The sequence below is a fragment of the Bicyclus anynana genome, chromosome 2, assembly GCF_947172395.1.
Source record: "Bicyclus anynana chromosome 2, ilBicAnyn1.1, whole genome shotgun sequence".
NCBI lineage: Eukaryota > Metazoa > Arthropoda > Insecta > Lepidoptera > Nymphalidae > Bicyclus > Bicyclus anynana.
In genome coordinates, this window is record NC_069084.1 from 11310136 (window position 1) to 11329566 (window position 19431).

The following is a 19431-nucleotide window of genomic DNA, read 5'->3' on the forward strand; positions in this document are numbered from 1 at the left end:
TCGGAGAGCACGTTAAGCGTCGGTCCTAGTCATTATCATTAACATAAGATATTGAACGTAAGCCCGCCAACCCGCAGTGGAACAGCGTAGTGGGCGTAAGCTCTAAGCTCTTCTATAAGGAGGATAACCTGGCTGTTAAAATAATTATAAATTAGAGCTATACCACTCATGTCCACGTAGAATGATGGCAAAAACATTCACTGTCATTTAGAATAGAATAGAAATATTTATTTGTTAGCACAACACATAACTAGGTACCTACATGATAACTTAAAACTAATAAGTACATTTTATTAAAACTATTTAATTGTAAAACACAGAGTAACCAGAGTGAGTCTTTACAAGCAACTTACTGAAGCCGGTGAAACCCATTAAAAAAAAAAACAAACGTCACGTGTCTCCTTATTTTTCAAAATTTAACACTAACAACAATTAGGTAAATTAAAAAAACTAATAAAAATACTCCATCTTATTTCTTTAGTTTTTGTTTTTAAAATGTTTAAAAACATAAGACGCCATTTTTCTTGAATAGTATTGAACCGACTCGAGATTGTATTCGTTTCGAATTTTGTATTTGGAACGGCTACGACACAGTCGTTTTCCGTCCGCTCCATCTGTATATTATTGATTAATCTGTGTTGTAAAACTAGAAAACATTTTCTACTCAGCTAATATTGTTGTGATTACATCAGTACCCACAACGCTGGTATTCTGTCAGACTCAGGCCCTTATGAGGGAAGAACAGAACACTATACAATTAGTCACACATAAATAATTATTTCATTAAAAAAATACAGTCAAGTAGTGTATTCTCAGAAGAAAGAAAAAGCAAGTTAAATCAGAAAAACAGACAATAAAAATTAAGTAAAAAATAAAATAAATGGCTTTACATTTTAAACAGCCAGGCCTTTGCCATAGGCGTACATAGCGGGTGGGTCGGGTGGGCCGTGCCCACCCGACCCACCCGAGTGACCCTCGAGTGACCTTCGAGGCGAAAAACGAGTACTTCAGAAATAACAGTGAAGTATTTAGAAAAATATTGTTTATTGTTTCCACTGTGACTTTATGGCCCAAGGGTCTCCCAGTCTCAATGGCAAATAAAACAGATATCCAACTCTTGATCAGAGATCCACACTTGTATCAGTTTTAGCCTTTACTGATGCGTTTTGATTCCGATTCCCTGATATACTACGGAGGTAATATTACAACGTAAGTAGCGTCCTCAGTGCCTGAAGACAAAAGTCTTCGAACAGTGCGTGCTGCCAGTGATGACATATGGTTCCGAGAGTTGATAGCTAACTATGGGCCTCATAAGAAGGCTCAGAGTCACACAGCGGGCGATGGAACGAGCTAACGAGCTATGCTCGGAGTATCTCTGCGTGATCGAGTCAGAAATGAAGAGATCCGCAGAAAAACCAAAGTCACCGACAGCAAAGCGCAGTGTTGGTCGACCCCCCACCAGGTGGACTGAAGACATCAAGCGAGTCGCAGGTATTCGCTGGATGCAGATGGCTTAATATCGTGATGTTTGGAAGTCCCTACAAAAGACCTATGTCCTGCAGTGGACGTCCATCGGCTGACATGATGATGATGATGATGATGAAGTAGCGACCTCAATTAGGACCCGGCCCATTTGTCACAGAACCATTTAGAATCAATCCACCAGTCACTAGCGATGGCAAGAAACTGCTGGATGATGTCCTCGACTAAGCTATACTAAATTATTAATATACTTAGATTAATCACATACATATTGACTTTTTCTACAAATTGAAATATTGCTATTTCATCCATAGACACAATCATTTTCTACAAATTGGTATTTATCTATTCCATCCAATAAGTTCCCATCGCCTATTGGGTATGGATATTTCAACATTGCCTGTTCTTGACTAGCAATGTCTGAATTAAGTCTACAGTCAACCCCTTCGTCTCTGGTAGGTATACGTAAGAAAATATAGTAGAAGCCACGCTGACGACGGCAAAGATGTAGAAGACTGGTCCCAAGCCGACCGCCGACACCAGGGGGTTGAATATAAAGAGGACGATGAAGTTGCATATCCACCCCCACTGGACACTCAACATGGACATGATGCCTTTTACCTGAAATTTGAAATAATACGTATTTTTGACTGCCTCGTTGGTTTAGTTTATAGAATTTCGGATCACGAGGGTTCCCGCCAACCCTCTTTGGAGCAGTGTCGTGGGTCTAAGCTCCATATCGCCTTACCTATAAGGGAGAAGGCCAGGCACTAATCGTTCGTTATCAACCCATATTCGGCTCACTGCTGAGCTCAAGTCCCCTCTTTGTGAATGAGAGGGGTTAGGCCATAGTCCACCACGCTCGCCCAATGCGGATTGGCAGACTTCACACACGCAGAGAATTAAAAAAAATCTCAGGTATGCAGATTTCCTCAAGATGTTTTTGAGACACGTGATATCTAATTTTCAGGCACTAATGGGCCATTAAAATTATGCTAATCTCTTTTTTTATAGGAACTGTCTCTTCGGGCCATAATTGTCAATACAGTTAAGCATCATTCATTCATTCGCACGAGAGTTTTTTTAATGGACGTTAAAAAAGCGTTCAAATATAGTATGAAGTTAAATGAAAGTCTATATCCAATACCCAAAATTGAAAATGCAACACTGCTCGAAAAAAACGTTATGTTTTAAAAACGCTGTCGTGTGAACATACTCTTATACGTGGAAATGCATTTGTTGTATTTGAACGCTTATTTTTAACGTCCGTTAAAAAAACTCTTGTGCGAATAAGGGCTAAGGATGTCCAGTACATCGGGACTGTTATCGGTAAATGGCTCACGTGGTTTTTCCTCCGTCTTTTTTTGAAGTAGGTTATGATGATTATGATACCTTTACCAACCTCAGGTAAAAATAGTTCTGCTATCAGCACGTATGGCACAGTGCCAGCCCCGCTGGTGCAGGTTATACAGAAGGCATACAGCAATATACCCGTTAACCAGTGCGGGCCCCAGTGCAGTTGGATCTGCGTTCCCAATATCACGCAGATTATGCCAGTGGCAAGTGATGAATAAATCATCACAGGCTGGAAAATAAGAATGGAATTTTATTAAATGTGTAAAATTCTGGTATTCTATAAATTGTCTAGGTAATGTACAAAATACTTGAAGCGTTCTGGCAATGTATTTTATATACTTATATTAAAACTGTAACAGGTCCAATTCTGTACATTAAAATATTTTGAAAATTTTCTTTGAAGGTTCGTTCATTTTTTATCTTTCTGTTTGTCTGTCTGTCTTTCTATTGACCGGAAAATGAAACTACTCAATGCACTCAAATGAAACTAGCCACGATTTAACACCTTATTACGGAAAAGGTTATAAAATACTTTTGTCCCTTAAATACAAACCTATCGCAAAAATCAATTAAATTCATTCTCGATGGAATGTTCCATTTCTATTCACAACGTTCAATATTTTCTTACTTTTATTGTAAATTTTCAAATTTAAGTTGAGCGTAACTTATTACATTAAAAGAGTACTATTATGCGTTAAAGGTACTTTCTTCATACTAAATTATGAATAGTTATCGCTCTGAAAAGGCGATAATACGAAAACGCAACTTAGTGATACATTAATGCAGGCAGATAAAAATGTCGTTCATAATAAAGTATGCGACGGTCCTAAGATAAATAAAAATGAAAAGAAAAAAATATTAATGATTAATGTTTTGTATTTTAATTAGTATTATTTTCTTTCTTTTTTCTCTCCTTTGTGTTATTTTTGTTGTAGTTTGTAAATTGTGTCTCACCAGTAATTTTGTTAATAATTATATAAAGTAATAATATATAATTACAACCTGGGAAGACGAATTGGGCAACTGTAATGTCTTTCCGGGTATAGTTTAAGCAAATAAATAAATAAAAGTAGGTACCAAGTAAGCGCTAAGCATAGACAGTAAAAAGTTCTCACCCGTCTTCCCGAATAATCCATTAGGTAAGCTGCACTCAACCCAGATATAGTATTTAAGATTGCGAATAAAATGCTGCTCAAGTTAGCAGACATGCTTGGCAATGCCTCTTCAAACAACGGTTCAGAATACACTTGCACTACTGCAATCCCTTGAAAGATGGCTATAGTGTACATCACAAGGCATACAAATAAGCCTCTTCGAGTTGAACGTGAGTTTTCTGCAATAAAATTTTAAAAAACGATATCAGGTATAGTGGCTTTTAAGTTTAAAGACTTGGTCGCTGACTATGGGCCTTATTAGATGGCTCAAACGAGCTATGCTTGATGTTTCTCTGCGTGATCGAATCAGAAATGTGGAGATCCGCAGACGAACCAAAGTCACTGGCATAGCTCAGCGAGCTGCGAAGCTAAAGTGGCAACTGGCAGGCAACATATTTGGAACAGCCGGTGGACGTCGGGGTACCAAGGTGCTGGAGTGGCGACCCCGCACTGGAAAGCGCAGCGTTGGTCGACCCCCCACTAGGTGGACCGAGGATATCAAGCGGTTTGCAGGGAGCCGCTGGATGCTGGCGGCTCGAGACCGATGTGCTTGGAGGTCCATGCAAGATGCCTATGTCCAGCAGTATACCTACGTCTATCGGCTGATAAGGTAAGTTTAGGTAAGGTAAGTTTAAAGAGACCCATTACTTAAAACACACAGTTCTAATAGAGAGTGCCCTCTACAAAGATTCTTTTTTCTTTTTCTTTACAAGTTAGCCCTTGACTATAATCTCACCTGATGGTTAGTGATGATGTAATCTAAGATGGAAGCGGGCTAATTTGTTGGGAAGTGTTCTATATGGATTTTTTAAGACCTTTAGAGGAAAAAGGCTCACTGCGAAATAACAATTCAATTGACTTTAAACAATTTCGCAATTTAACATTGTAGATTCATCTCCTGAAAATGTTTGACTGTTTTGTCATTCATATCCAGTTCGGTTTCTTAGATTCGTCGTTTTACAGAGATTAGCAAATTATCTATTCTTCATTTTATTCTGAAACAAACACTTACTCAAAAATTGCCATAGGGAAAGCTTTTTAGGGGGTCCATTTTCTATTTTCAGTTTTTCCTCTTCAGGTGCCACATCTGAAAGATTTGCATAATTATTATGCATCAGAATAAGCATGACTAGAAGCATCTATTATAAGAAGTATATAATTAACATAGCTATAAACTAAACCAAGGGAAATCAATACTGAATTTGAAAAATAGATAAACAATTAGAACTGTCGCTATAATGCAAGTAAGGAGAAAAGGAATTAGTACAAGGGGTTAATTGTTTGCGGATCTGATAATAAAAGAGCTTTATATTTAGTCTTAAATAACCCAATAGTAATAGTAGTAGTAATAGTAATAGTAGTAGTAATAGTAGTAGTCATTAGACAAAACATTTTCTTTTACATAGGCAAATAGTTGTTTTGGAAAATAGCCGAAGATCCAAATTTTTTGCCAGCTTCTTGTGTTATTACGTAATACAAATTCCGCAGGAACTATGGTTTATTCTGGCATAAAAAGTGCCCTAAAACCTATGTTGTTCAAAAAACCTCCATTGTCTTTCAGTGAAAATACCATTAAAGTCAGACCAGACCAGTAATCTTTGGACCAGACTTCCTAAGTCTAGCCCGGACAAACAAACAGACAGACAAAAATTTAAAAAAAAATTGAATTGATTAATGTACAGCGTACATAATATTATACATACAGGGTGATTCGGTCTTTAGTGCGGATATTTTTTTTCGTGGTTCTGTATCATTAATAGAATATAAATCTACAAACAGTTCGATACATTTAATGTAATTTTTTTTTAAATTTATGTCTCTAAAATAACAAAATAATGTACATATTATTACTAAACAAGATATATTCAGCTTAAAAGTGATCTGGTGACGTCCTTTAGGTATCAAACGAAAATAAAATAAACGCACAATAGGGTGACCCTAAAATTCTGTTCAAAAGTAAATAACTTTAGCTAACGATAATTTTGTTATTTTTGAGTTAAAAAAAAAAAGAAAAAATACGTGATCATTAAATTTTGTTTATGTACAAAATATAAAAATATCCGCACTAAAAAAATTTTCTTCCTGTATACTGGAATTTCAAAGCTCAGATATACCTAATACCTACCTACTAAATTATACGTCAGAAGTACGAACTAAGATAACGTTTACCATTTTACAAAAGCAACAGAATTATTTTTTGAATCATAAATGTTACGTCAGTCATCAAACAGTTAATTTAACAATTACCACAATAAAAAAACGCGTAATTGTAATTTTACTAAGAACAATAAGAAATATGTAACATAATTATTACCTACATCGTAAACATCTTAATAAAGATAATACATAAAAAATCTAGATTGTAAAAAACGTAGTGATTTGTGTTAATATCATTAAACCATTACGTTACCCACACATTACGCTGAGAAACAATAATTTAAAATGTGATTTTCCTCTTATACTTATTTTACAGTTTTGAATATAAAAAAAAATGACAATCGTATCAATCAATAGCTCGGAAAATAGATAAAATAAATAAAAGCTGAATCAAGATAATTAAGTAAAAGGATCTACGAGTACCTAGGCGGATCGAGTAAAGCACAGAGAGGAAGATCAAGTAACTTAAATTAATTTAATTTAATATTTTAATTTTGATAATTAATTTAATTTAAATAAATTAATTTTGCTCTATAACTTATATACAATAAAAATACTGCTTTTTATATCACGGAAAAGTTCATAGTTCCTGCGGGATTTGTGAAAAACTGATTTTCATATTAGATAACGAAATCGCGAGCGCTATCCGCTAGTATGAAACATGCCCGGAAAAGCATTACAGTTTCCCAATTCGTTTTCGCTGTCTACGAGAAATAATAGCAATTATTATACCTACTCGTAATTACAGGCAAATAAGGTCAAAACATTGTTGGAAAGGTCTTGTTATTTTTACCTACATACGAGTACTACTTAGTTTATAGCTGAAGAGTATGTTTATTTGTTTGCTTGAACGCGCTAATCTCAGGAACTACTGGTCCGATTTGAAAAATTCTTTCTGTTTTCCATTTGTCGTCGAGGAAGGCTATAGGCCCGTATTCCTACAGGAACGAACACCACGCGGGTGAAACCGCGCGACGTCAGCTAGTCCTTATATATAAATGTAAATGGTTATTCATCACGAAATCTCGAAAACTTAATCTACAAAGATGAAATTCGGCAGTGAAGTAGTTTATAGTTAGTACGTATCAGCTAAGAACATATTTTGCGATAGAGCCGGATTAAGAAGGTCTAAGAGCGGACGAAGTCGCGGGCGTTTGCTAGTTTGATTTATTATTAGGTACTTTATATTTTTATTTTTAGCTAAGGTTTAACTAGAATGAACCGCATAAACTGAGCTGTTTTGAGCTAAATAATCTGTTTCTTATCTCTGTCGTCTTTATTGCCAGTATAATAATACTATTTGTAATTTATCTAGTCATTAAAGGTTTCCAAATTATTACTGGATGATTTCATAAGAATTCTCACATCAATTGATTGATTATATCAATCGATATTTCGTCCGACAAACAAAAGATAATCAACATTAAAAAAAAATAATAACACCAAAAAAAAAATACGGCGGCGACAAGTACTGTGTGATATCCATGCATCAGATAACCCGAGCGCTGGTGCCTACTTGGCCCAAAGTCCCTGCCATCCAGAGGAATAATATCCAATCCAATAGCAATAATCCAATAGCAGTTAGACGGCGTATATTTGTTGTAAATATTTTCTTTTATTCCACAGTCATGCCTGATGGAAAGCAATGATTAGGTCGTCTAAGATGAAGTGCGTTTGCCTAGAAGATGCCTATTCACTCTTGCCTTGAGGCTTGAAGGTGCACAAACTGTAGGTGTCAGGAAACACAGACGCCGGAAGGGCATTCCACATCTTAGCAGTTCACACGTTCAATGCGGCACTGATTTTTCTGTACTTTACTCTAGTGCGTTACGAGTTTTTTTGACCTCATACTAAAACTTGATGTGGTGTGGTCCGAGGTCCGTCGACCTCGTAACTCTTAAAGATGCTAGACTTACGAGGTCAATTGACCTTGTACCACAGCGAACGTGTTAATAGTAGTAAAAATTAAAGTATTTTGTAAATACCAGAATACGAGTAATTGTACAAAGCATTACCTTGCAAATAAAATATCCATGGAATACGTTAATTTTGTTCTTTAGATATACTTTCATTTGCTTATAAAGAGACTAAATAAAACTTACTGTCCATTTCTGGATTGAGCGTTCTTCTTATGACTTCCATTTCTTGTAAGACTTCCTTCGAATTCGGCTTAGAGGATCTATAGAAGGCGATCGAGTTTGCTGCTTCTTTAAGAAGACCCTTTTTCATCAAATACGTCGGTGATTCTTTGACAATCATCATCGCTAACACTCCAACTACAGATATAAGCAAACATGCATAGTTCATAGTGAAATAATCCAAATGTCCTCCCAATGAGTACGATACCATTAAACCGATGCCATAGAAAATAATGCCTCCAGAGGTCATAGTGCCTCTAATAGATTCATGACAGAATTCGCTGATGTACAGAGGAACGACCACGAACAGACAACCTCCCAATCCTGATATAAATACTGACAGTAGAATGACAGCTACAGATCGGAATGTGGAAATTAACGCCCAGGCGACCTGAAAAAGATACATATCCATTTTAAGTACCTATATACGCAAGAGTCGTGATAGCCCAGTGGATATGACCTCTGCCTTTGATTCGGAGGCCGTAAATTAGAATACAATTCCGAGCATGGTCCTCAAACTTTACAGTTATGTGCATTTTAAGAAATTAAATATCACGTGACACAAACAGTGAAGGAACATCGTGAGGACACCTGCATATCATACTCTACGTGTGGTAAGTCTGCCACTCCGCATTGGGCCAGCGTGGTGGACTATTAGCCCCCTTATTCTCGTGGAGACTCGTGCTCTACAGTGAACCTTATATGGGTTGTAAATGATGATGTAACCAAAAAAAAGTAAATAGTGGTCTCTGAGTTCGTTTTCCTGCAGTAGGGGAAATCAATTTCTAGATTGTGTAGGGTTTGATTTGATATGCTTTATCTAATGGTGGGTGAAGACTTAATAAAAAAGTTTACTTTAAAATCAAACAGGCCATTCCTAATTTACGATATACTCACCACTTGTGGGAGAGCGAATAAAATACAACTGTATTTTCTACCCAGAATGTCCAATAGAAACCCCGATATAGGGGTAGTTAATAGAGCCGATATTGAAGATAAACTGCCGAATAGTGCTAGTTCTGTTTCAGTCATGGGCCTGTTTAGAGTAGTGTTTTCTGATCCGAACTGCTTAATGGTGGAAGACGGCCAAGCAAACATAATCCCTATGTTCATACATAAGTAACATACTGAAACAAAACAAGGATACAGTTAAAGTAAATTATTTAGTTCTTACTAACTACGAGTATTCGTCAAAATCAGCTCGGCTGGGCAGCGTTTGGAAATCTCCGCGACGTCTTTTAAGTCCAAAATTTCTCATCCAAAAAATGTCTAAAGACGAAAGTTGTCGAACAGTGCGTGTTGTCAATAAAGACCTACGGATCCGAGACTTGGTCGCTAACTACAGCCATTATTAGAAGCTAAGCTGAAGTGACAATGGAAAGGCGATGGACGTTGGGGTACCATGGTGCTGTAATGGTGACCCCGCACTACAAAGCGCAGTGTTGGTCGACCGCCAGCAGGTCAACTGACGATATCAAACGAGTCGCAGCGATTCGCTGGATGCATGCAGCTCAGGATTGTGATATTCGGAAGTCCCTACAAAAGTCCTATGTCCTGCAGTGGACGTCCATCGGCTGATATGATGATGTACAGACATTCGGTTTGTAATGATACGAGTTTTAAAGGCCAAGAAAGCCTCCAACAAACAAAACTTTTCATGTGATTGATTTTTGATAACACAGAAGGAGAAGATGAATTCGTAATAATCGTAATTCTTACCTATCAGAGTACAACACGCTTGTCGAATTACAGACATAATTGAAAACAATAATTATAGGAATGGTCCAAACTTAAAAGTTAGTTTAATATTTAAGTCTCTATCCATTCGTGCCAGGATCGGTACTGAAATATGGTGATTCTTAGTTTATCAAATGATAAACGTGTTCTCTTAATTAGCTCTAAGTAAATAAGTTAAGCGTAGATTGTATTAACAATAATAGGATGGATTAACTTCTTTGTTAGTTATTATATGATTTCTATTTTTATTTCTCTCACAAATAAAAATTCCACATCTTTATGCTCCGTTAGTATAAAAACATACGTATAGAATCAATATGAAGGTACTTACTTATTTGTTTGATTTGATTTGTAAGTTGTTTTTTATTTTCTACAAGTTAGCCCTTGACTATTTCACCTGATGGTAAGTGATGATGCAATCAAAGATAGAAGCGGGCTAACTTGTTAGGAGTAGGATGAAAATCCACATCCCTTTCGGTTTCTATACGACATCGTACCGAAACGCTAAATCTATGAAGATTCTCAGGTATGCAGGTTTCCTCACGGTGTTTTTCTTTCACCGTTGGATTTTAATTTCGTTAAAATGCACATAATAAAAAAGTTGGAGGTGCATACCCCGGACCGGATTCGAACCTACTCCCTCCGCAAACGGAGGCAGAGGTCATGTCCACTGGGCTATCACAGCTGTCATAAATTCTTTAAAATTGTTTAAAATATACCTACTAAAATTATAAAGAAATAAAGTTTGTAGTGATGTAGGGGATAATCTCTAGATTAACTGAACCGATTTCGAAAAATCTATTACCGCTAGAACGTCACGTTATTTGTTAAAGGTTGTAATTTATCGCCGTATTCTTATAGCTCTCCAGTCATACCTACTACTACCACCGTATCAGCCGTATCAATCATACGGGATCCCCGAATTACTTTCCCCCTTAAAAGTATGTAAACAAAAATCCACAATATTTCAATGTTCCCACACTAAAATATTACATATAGTATGTTACAACAAACATTTTGGCACCAATTTTACTTTGTGTTAAATCAAAAACTGGACAGATTTTTCAGGATTTACCATTCATCTATTAGGCCCCCCAACTAAGTTTGATACAGGGCCCCTCCAAGGCACGGTACGCCACTGCCTGCAGTGAAGTGTTTGTTCCTAACCACAGCCACAACGGTGTGACATAGTTGTGTGCTTGTGGTTGTAGTTGTGGTTGAAATCAAACCCAAGCACAATCGGACTTAAGTCCGACACAGGGGATTTGGCGGGAAAGTCTGACTGAGTCTTTACTACACTTTAGACCAGAGTTTCTCAAAGTGGGGTACGCCATTCGACGGCAGGGGGTTCGCGACAAGATTTACGTAATGGTGGCTGGATAACTGATAGCGATTCAGATTTAAGGTTAAAATTGACCAAAATTACTCCTAACACTGAATCCATTTGCGACAAGAAACAAGCACACTCATCATATTAATATTACAAAGACATTTCTTTTGGTAGGTACTTTATGTGTACTTTGGGGGGAATGCATTAGTTAGTAAGCCCCCATGAGTAACTAATGAATTCCCCCCCCCCCCCCCCTATCACTTGTAAATTTTAACAGGGGTTCGTAGAGCAGAAAGTTTGAGAAATCCTTTAGAGCATGAAACATGCATTTTATCAATATATTTATTTAGTTTTGTAAAAGTGCACAAGTGAAGTGGAGGTTGAGTAAATGTGATTAATTCAGACGGGAAGTGACATCGATACAAGCACGTGAATTACGTCGTAAAGTGTTTGTTAGATTATAACACAAGTTATCCTCTCCCGTGTGTGGTCGCAACTTTTTTTCTAATTACGTGTGACGCTCATTTGTGTCGCGATGTGTGCTTGTTTTTGATGTTTTTTTGACAGTTTTTGAAATTTTGTTATTTTCAACTCACGCGTCACTGGCAATTACGCAACTTTTCTAGAAACTGGCATAACAGATACAAGCATGTATGACTGGCTTAATTAATGGTGATTGGGCAGATCAGTAACAAAAAACATGTTAGCGAAATTAAAAAAGGTATTTCTTTTATTTTTTTTTAAATTATTGTCTTATTTTAAATCAGCTCTCTTCAGAAATAGTAGTTGTATCGCGTCTACTGGCAGGCCCTTCGTCTCCGGCAAGTAGTAGTAACAGAAGGCGATAGTGAGGAAGCAGAAAAGTGCGAAGAAGTAGAACACAGGACCCAGACCTGAAAAAATAATGATAATCGGCATCAGTAGGTATAGTCACAATAGCCTGCCAATGTAACTACAGTTCGTTTCATTTTTCACTCTTGAAAGTTTGACGCAATTCACGATAATAGTAGGTACGTATTATAAACGTCATACATGCGACTGTCACCATGCTATCTGAAAAACACTTTGGCCGACGCCTCGCGGTTTCACCCGTTCGTCTCTATTCACTGCACGCCTCAGGCTCAATGGCTTAATGCTTAATCAAGAGCTTGTGGCAACGTCGTAGATGGCCCCAAATAAAGTCATTTAACTATACCATCTAGGGCCCGTGACAAAGTCGTGTGGATTTAACGAAGGATGTTCCCTAAACGATGTAAAGATTGCATCCGACTTATCTTAGGTGTATATACGTACCGACAGCATCGAGTAGAGGATTGAAGATGAACAGAATCACAAAGTTGCAGGTAAAAGCCCACTCTACCGACAACATGGACGCTAAGCTCTTAATCTGTGAATAAGGTATGGAAAAGGTTTTAGTAAAATGTCCAGTACTTATGTATTTTAAATAATACCTATGTCGTTTAATCCTAAACTAAACGAACTACTTAAGTGTTGCAGACTATAATAGTCCAATATAAAAGGATCAAACAAATCTCTCTGATTTGAGTCCGGCCCCCTGAAGCTTTAATCGTATCAATATACGCACTATCTAGTCTTAATATTTTTTTAATTCCCTGGAATTGCAAAAACATGTAAGGAGGAAGAAGCGTTAGCGATACGATCGATGATAAAATAGTGAAATACTTGTAATTTTTTCTATACACGTTATGTTTAGATGCAGGGTGTATCAGAATAAAGTCCATTGGTGTCTAAAAAACTCCATAAAGGCATTCCAATAAAATCTATGTTACACATTGATTTATACAATCAGTGAAGTATTATTTATAGTTAAGGGAGGGACGTTTTTACACTTACCTCAGGTAAATAAATTTCAGCGACTATGACATAAGGCACCGTCCCCGGACCAACTATATAAGCGACGCAATAGACGTGCATGATCACTGCGGTTAACCAGCTCGGACCCCAGTCGAGGTGGATTTGTGAGCCGAGGATAATACAGCACACGCCGGTCGCCAGGGATCCGTATATCATAAGAGGCTGAAAATCATCATCATCAACAACAACCCATATTAGGCACACTGTTCAGCACGAGACCCTCGTCTCGAGGAGTCTCGGAACGAGAGTCACGCAGAATGAGTTACACGCAGAGTTAGGCTAATAGTAACACCATGCATGCGGATTGGCTATCTGACACACACGTAGAGAATTAAGAAAATTCATGCCAGGTTTTCTCACAATGGTTTTCCTTCACCGTTTGAGACAGGTAATATATGATTTCTTAAAATGCACATAACTGAAAAGTCGGTGGTGCATGCCCTTGACCGGTTTTAACCCTACACCATCCAAATCGAAGGCACAGGTCATATCCACTGGACACGTCTCTCCGTCTTCTCTTGGCTAAAAATAGTATCTAATGCCAATCTCAGTAACGCTCGCAATGCTCAATTATAAAAAATGCTCGCATAGAATGAATATGACAGTGACTTAACCCATAGGATGTTTCCAACTTAGGCGCATTACTTTTTTGACTTTAGTCATTTCTGAAAACTCTGCAAATTTTTTCCCGGGAAGCACCGGATTAAGTGAGATTGTGGATTATATTGTGATTACACTCGTAAGAGGCCCAAGTAGTCCGGGGCGAAATCAATCATTCATTGAAAAGGCTGATACGGCGGTAGCTACGCCCCTGGTCGTCGGTAAATCAACAAACATTCAGACACACTTTCGTTGTTATACATACTTGATATTCAAGATACTTACACGTCTTCCAATAGCGTCAATGAGGTAAGCTCCGAAGAACCCAGCTACCACCGACACGATAGCGAACAGAATGCTCGACACCATCGCCGACATACTCGGCACGGCTTTTTCAAACAACGGCTCGGCGTATACTTGCACTACAACCATTCCTTGGAAAATGCTTAAAGAGTACAGCATAATTGAAACCAATAGAGCTCGTCGAGATGAGCGGGATTTCACTGTAAAAAATGCGAAATATTAGGTACTTCAACAACAAACATACTTATTCTATAGGTGCCTTTGTACTCTGAAATGTGTTCCACGACTGGTGTAATTCTGGCTTTACAAAATACTAGCAGAGCATAACCTCGCGGTTTCACCCGCGTAGTTCCCGTTCCTTTCGGAATACGGGAATAAAATATAGCCTGTAACTCATTGATTATGTATCTTTCTATTTGTGGAACAATTTTTCAAATCTGCCTAGTAGTTCTCCAGTTTATTCGTTACATATAAAAATACAAATTTTTCTTCTTTATCATAATAGTTTAGATTACTCTATGGTTCTGTGGATTTAGACAATCGCATCGACGTTTCATATTAGAACTGCTGAAAACTAAGATATAGCCTTTCCGTAATTGTTTCCTGTCACTAGGTAGTAGCTGTACGATTTGATCACTTTAAAGCAAGAGTAAATAGGCAGGTATCGTCTGGGAAATTGCGCCCCAACCTTGACCGCCTCATTTTCTATCAAACATGATTGCAGCCAAGCGGTAACTATTTCACGTAACGTCGCCGATGTGAGAGATAATAATTTTTCTATGCAACTGAGAACACTTGGCATATTTTGATTGGGTAGGTTTAAAACTAAGCTATGTAATAAAGTAGATATATAGTAATAATGTGCAATGCTTACTTTTTAACGCAGTTTTTTTTGTTATAGGTACTTATTGTAGTTCTACATTTACCTTTGGTTTGATGTTTATTTACTAACTTGATATCTATTTATGTATTAAGTAGTTGTCTAAATAAATAAATTATATAGGTACATAGGTATTTCCACTGCGGCAGTTTCTTTTTTGGTGCCTCGGGATTTAATTCCTTTTCCTCTTGAGGAGTAATATCTGTAATAAGTAGAAAATGAAATTTATTTGTACGCACGTACGTTATTTGGAAAACATGGATATTTTTTTCAGTACTTTACTGTAAATTAAATCCGTCGGTTCTACGTAGCGTTGTGTTTGAGTGTGTGCCACGGTATCGTCATAGGTATTGTCGGACTTACTTAGATACGGTACGGTCATTTCGTTTATATGTAATATTTTTCATGTAGCTTTTAACCCTGCAATCCGTGTTCTTTCATATTATAATTCTTTAAACCCTTTTGTTTCAGCTGCGCTTTGTCTGCGTCTATCGTTTTTTAAATATTTAACACCAATAAATATATCCTGTGTTCAAACACAAAACTATAATTTTTAAATCGTAATACACGAACGTGTAATTTTAACACAATAAAACATCGATTCTGTGAGTTTGTATGAACCCGTATGATTATGATCATATATTTTTGACCGAGGTGTAACCTCATAGCGAGGCAGGTCCTATAGAAGCTAATTGATCTAAGGTAAATAATCATCAATCCATCGAACTATTTCAAATTTACGTTCGTTGTAAAGATGAAAAAATTCGATAACGAGAAAATTCAGTACCCAAATATTTAATTTAAGTATTTCTGGAAATACACCTACCGCCTTCAATGTTGGGATTTAGAGTTCGCCTGATATTTTCTATTTCTTGGATCACTTCTTTAGAACTAGTCTTCATACCTCTGTAAAATGCTATAGATCTCGCTGCTTCCTACAACCAAGCAAAATTGTATTTTATAGGCTTGTATGAGTACATTAACCTTTTGGTTAAAGTAATAGCAACCACGGAGCATTCGTTTAACACATTTCTTTATTTAAAAATAATAAATAATATCATATTTTTTGAGACGTGAATACATAAAAAAATTAATTTTTAAATATTTTTTTTGACAATACGAGCCAAAACGCTGTCGGCCATGATGGTCGTTATTGTTTTATGACGTCACATAAACACTAAACCTTTACCAAACGGTTTAGTGATTGTCAAAAATATTAGTGATTTAAGTTTTAGTTTGACGTTTATATCTTTAGTACACCAACCAACATTGTAACGTCACACGTAGACGTAGACGACAGCGTTTTTGCTTTCGCTCAAAAATCTATACAGTTTTAAAGGTAAGAAATATTTATTTATTAACTTAACCTTTTGAATGAGAGTCGGAAGATTAGGTTCATGAGGACAATGACATTGACAAGAATGTACCTAACATGAGTGACTTTGAAATTTTCACATCATACATAAACAAAATACCTAAGTTAATAAACTTTAAAGTTTACGTACCCTCTCGCGTCCTTTTTGCATCAAAAATAACGGTGATTCTTTCATAAAACTGAACATCACTATTCCCAGAGCTGTCAAGGTCAGACTGACATAATTCATCACTTTATATTCCAAAAGTCCTCCCAACAAATACGACAGTAACATGCCGGTACCGAAGATCATAGATGCTGAGGTCATTGACCCACGGATGGATTCTTGGCAGTATTCGCTGACGTAGATTGGGATGACGAGCATCATGCATGTGCTGAGGCCAGATAGAAACATGGAGAACAACACGGCTTCTACTTTGTTCCATGTGACGATGATTACCCAGCCAATCTACAAACAAAACAAAGAGTTGACCTAAAATTTTTTAATAAAATATCATAAGATATATCATGGCGATGTCATCGGCTATGACAGTCGGTCCCAGTCCAGAAACTTAAAGAGGTCCTCCAATGCGGCGGTGAATAGTTTCGGAGAGATCATAACTCTCTGATGTACTCCTCGCTACAAATGGATTGTCCTCGTAGTCTGATCCTGTATACGGACTGACATAGTCGCATTTAAAGATAAAAGATAAAAGCGCTTGGAGGTCATTGGATCAGCTTCCACCTTCATACAGGAAATAAAACTATAAGAAATTGTAATTTTTATCAATTGTAAATTATAATACTGTATGACTTTTTCAAAAGAGCAACTGTTGAGTTGAGCCGGTATCTTCTCAGCAGAACCTGCCTTCCGAACCGGTGGTAGAATCTTTACAAATAGTCAACTGACGTGTCAAAAGTGCTTGTAAACTGAGCCTACTTGAAATAAATGATTTTTGATTTGATTTGATTTTCGTACATGAACTTTAACCCTTTGATGTATCTGTAGTAAATTCGGCATCTTTGCAATAACCTTATAGCATAACCCAGGTTTCCACTGAACTGAAGGCTTTCTCATAGTCCACAAACGCTAAGCAAAGTGCGCATAGCTGGTTTAACTCCTGAGTCTTCTGTATAACCTGCCGCACTTGGATTCATAATCCAGAGCTAAACATATCTGCCTACCTACAAAGCGGTGAAATCTAATAATAGGTAACTACTTACCAGTTGTGCCATGTAAAAGACAATGCAGCACCACTTTCGTCCAAGAGTGTCCAGCAGAAGTCCAGAGAATGGGGTTATCATTATAGCGCTTATAGACGATATGCTTCCTAACAGTGATAATTCAGTCTCCGTCATAGGTCGGTCGAGTGTTGTGTTGGCAGACGCGAACAGTTTGAGAGTGAAGGATGGCCAAGTGTACATAACGATCATTGTAGCGCTCACATAGCTAACTGGAAATCAAAAAGAATTCTCGTATTGGTTACTTTATTTTACTAACCGACTTTAAAAAGAGGATGTTCTCAAGTTGATCGGAATGTTTTTGTTTTTATGTATGTACATAGATTACTCGAAGGTATACCTACTCCTCCTGTATGTACGTAAAGTGTATACGAACTGACATAGTGGCGTTTTCGTACAAATACTTCAACACTTGAATGTACCTATAGTTGATTCGGCATCTCTGTAAAGACCTTAATACAGCCCAGGTTTCCACCGAATCGAAGACTTTCTCATAGTCGACAAACGCTAAGTAAAGTGGTTGGTTATATTTTTCGGTCTTTTGTATAACCTGCCGCAGCGTATCGATGTGGTATATGGTACTAAAGCCTTTTTTTAAATAATAATAATAATGACTCCCAAATGTGACCATATCATAAAAGATAGAAAAAGCTCAATATATCATAGCCCGACCCAGGACTCCAGTCCAGTCGTGGTAACATGCGACCAGTGATATTATCTCGTGAATTATAGACAAGTTTCAAATAATGGCGACCAAAACCGGAAATACTGCTATCTCTTTCATTGCGTTGGTACGAAAGAGATGGATGGGAGTGGGACACCTCCGACGCCATTGGACGACGTTTTATATAATTCGCTTCACTTGATCGCATGTTAGCACTACATGACCTCATGATCTGCGTCAATCCGAGAGATCTAATTTAATGATTTAGGTAATCATATATAAAAGTTAACAATAAATCTTTAAAGTAACTTACGGACTCCTGTTGCGAGAACCTGGTAAAGAATACCCATATTATAAACCTATTTATAAATTATTGTGTTTAACTTAAATCGATAGAATAATGAATATAAGTAGTTGATTGCTAGGACAAACCAACACGTACAAAACGTTTAGATTGATCTCTACGAGATATAAGTAAGTAGTTTTAACATCATATTATATACCCCCCTGTAACAGGATAAAAATCTAATTAGGAAAGATTAAATGTGGAAAAGTATGCACTCAGTGAAAGAAAAGCTATAGATCAACAGTCTGTGTGTGTGGAGACAATGGACGGGACAAGACGTCACCGACGAAAATATTTTTATCTTATTCAAAGACAACTTATGATTTTAAATTTATTTCGTGGAATAATATTATGGATATTATTAAACGGGTATATACCACGATAAAATGACGAGATTTTTAATGTCGATATTTCGACCCAGTTGCATGGACCCGTGGTCACGTGGTTGCGAGATGCTAAGTTGACATCAGCTGTTAGGGGCAGAATCGATCTACCCTCTTTCAGTCCCGTCGTGATCACGATCCATGCAACTGGGTCGAAATATCGACATTGAAAATCTCTTCGTTTTGTCGTGGTATGTACCCGTTTAAATAACATTCATAAAGACAACTTAGTTTTTGACTATGATCTCACCTAATGTTAAGTGGTACAGACTAAAATGGAAGCGGGCTTAATTATAAGAGGTAAAAGTTTATTCTACATACATTTTCCTCTGACGGTTTCTATGCGGCATCGTACCGGAACGCTCAATCGCTTAGCAGGACGTCTTTACCCTGGCTAGGTAAATTTATGAAATATCAAGAGCAGCTTTGC

The 19431-nt window shown here is 37.1% G+C and overlaps 2 protein-coding genes across 2 annotated transcripts; both read right to left on the reverse strand.

Moving 5' to 3' along the window:
- Positions 1-1872: 1872 nt before the first annotated feature.
- Positions 1873-9403, reverse strand: LOC112043239 (facilitated trehalose transporter Tret1-like). The gene is made up of 6 exons (XM_024078559.2): positions 9185-9403; positions 8252-8678; positions 5005-5079; positions 3954-4171; positions 2885-3067; positions 1873-2103 (listed from the first exon to the last, which is right to left on the reverse strand). Exons 1-6 carry the CDS (start codon positions 9398-9400, stop codon positions 1873-1875), a joined length of 1350 nt encoding a protein of 449 aa, XP_023934327.2. The 5' UTR covers positions 9401-9403.
- A 2663-nt stretch (positions 9404-12066) lies between these two features.
- Positions 12067-18131, reverse strand: LOC112043240 (facilitated trehalose transporter Tret1-like). The gene is made up of 8 exons (XM_024078560.2): positions 17591-18131; positions 16518-16835; positions 15839-15947; positions 15140-15214; positions 14115-14332; positions 13209-13391; positions 12648-12741; positions 12067-12247 (listed from the first exon to the last, which is right to left on the reverse strand). Exons 1-8 carry the CDS (start codon positions 17798-17800, stop codon positions 12108-12110), a joined length of 1347 nt encoding a protein of 448 aa, XP_023934328.2. The 5' UTR covers positions 17801-18131; the 3' UTR covers positions 12067-12107.
- Positions 18132-19431: the final 1300 nt, after the last annotated feature.

Bases quoted from the DNA above. Each gene is read 5' to 3' on its own strand.
- LOC112043239 (XM_024078559.2), bottom strand. From the start codon at position 9,400: ATGAACATAGGGATTATGTTTGCTTGGCCGTCTTCCACCATTAAGCAG. The intron at 8,679-9,184 runs GTGAGTATATCG...TATCTTTTTCAG, and splicing joins TATTCGCTCTCCCACAAGTG to GTCGCCTGGGCGTTAATTTC. The intron at 3,068-3,953 runs GTGAGAACTTTT...CTTATTTTCCAG, and splicing joins TGGATTATTCGGGAAGACGG to CCTGTGATGATTTATTCATC.
- LOC112043240 (XM_024078560.2), bottom strand. From the start codon at position 17,800: ATGATCGTTATGTACACTTGGCCATCCTTCACTCTCAAACTGTTCGCG. The intron at 14,333-15,139 runs GTACCTATATAA...CATTTTTTACAG, and splicing joins GCCGCAGTGGAAATACCTAT to TGAAATCCCGCTCATCTCGA. The intron at 12,248-12,647 runs GTACGTATATAC...TTATTTTTTCAG, and splicing joins TCCTCTACTCGATGCTGTCG to GTCTGGGTCCTGTGTTCTAC.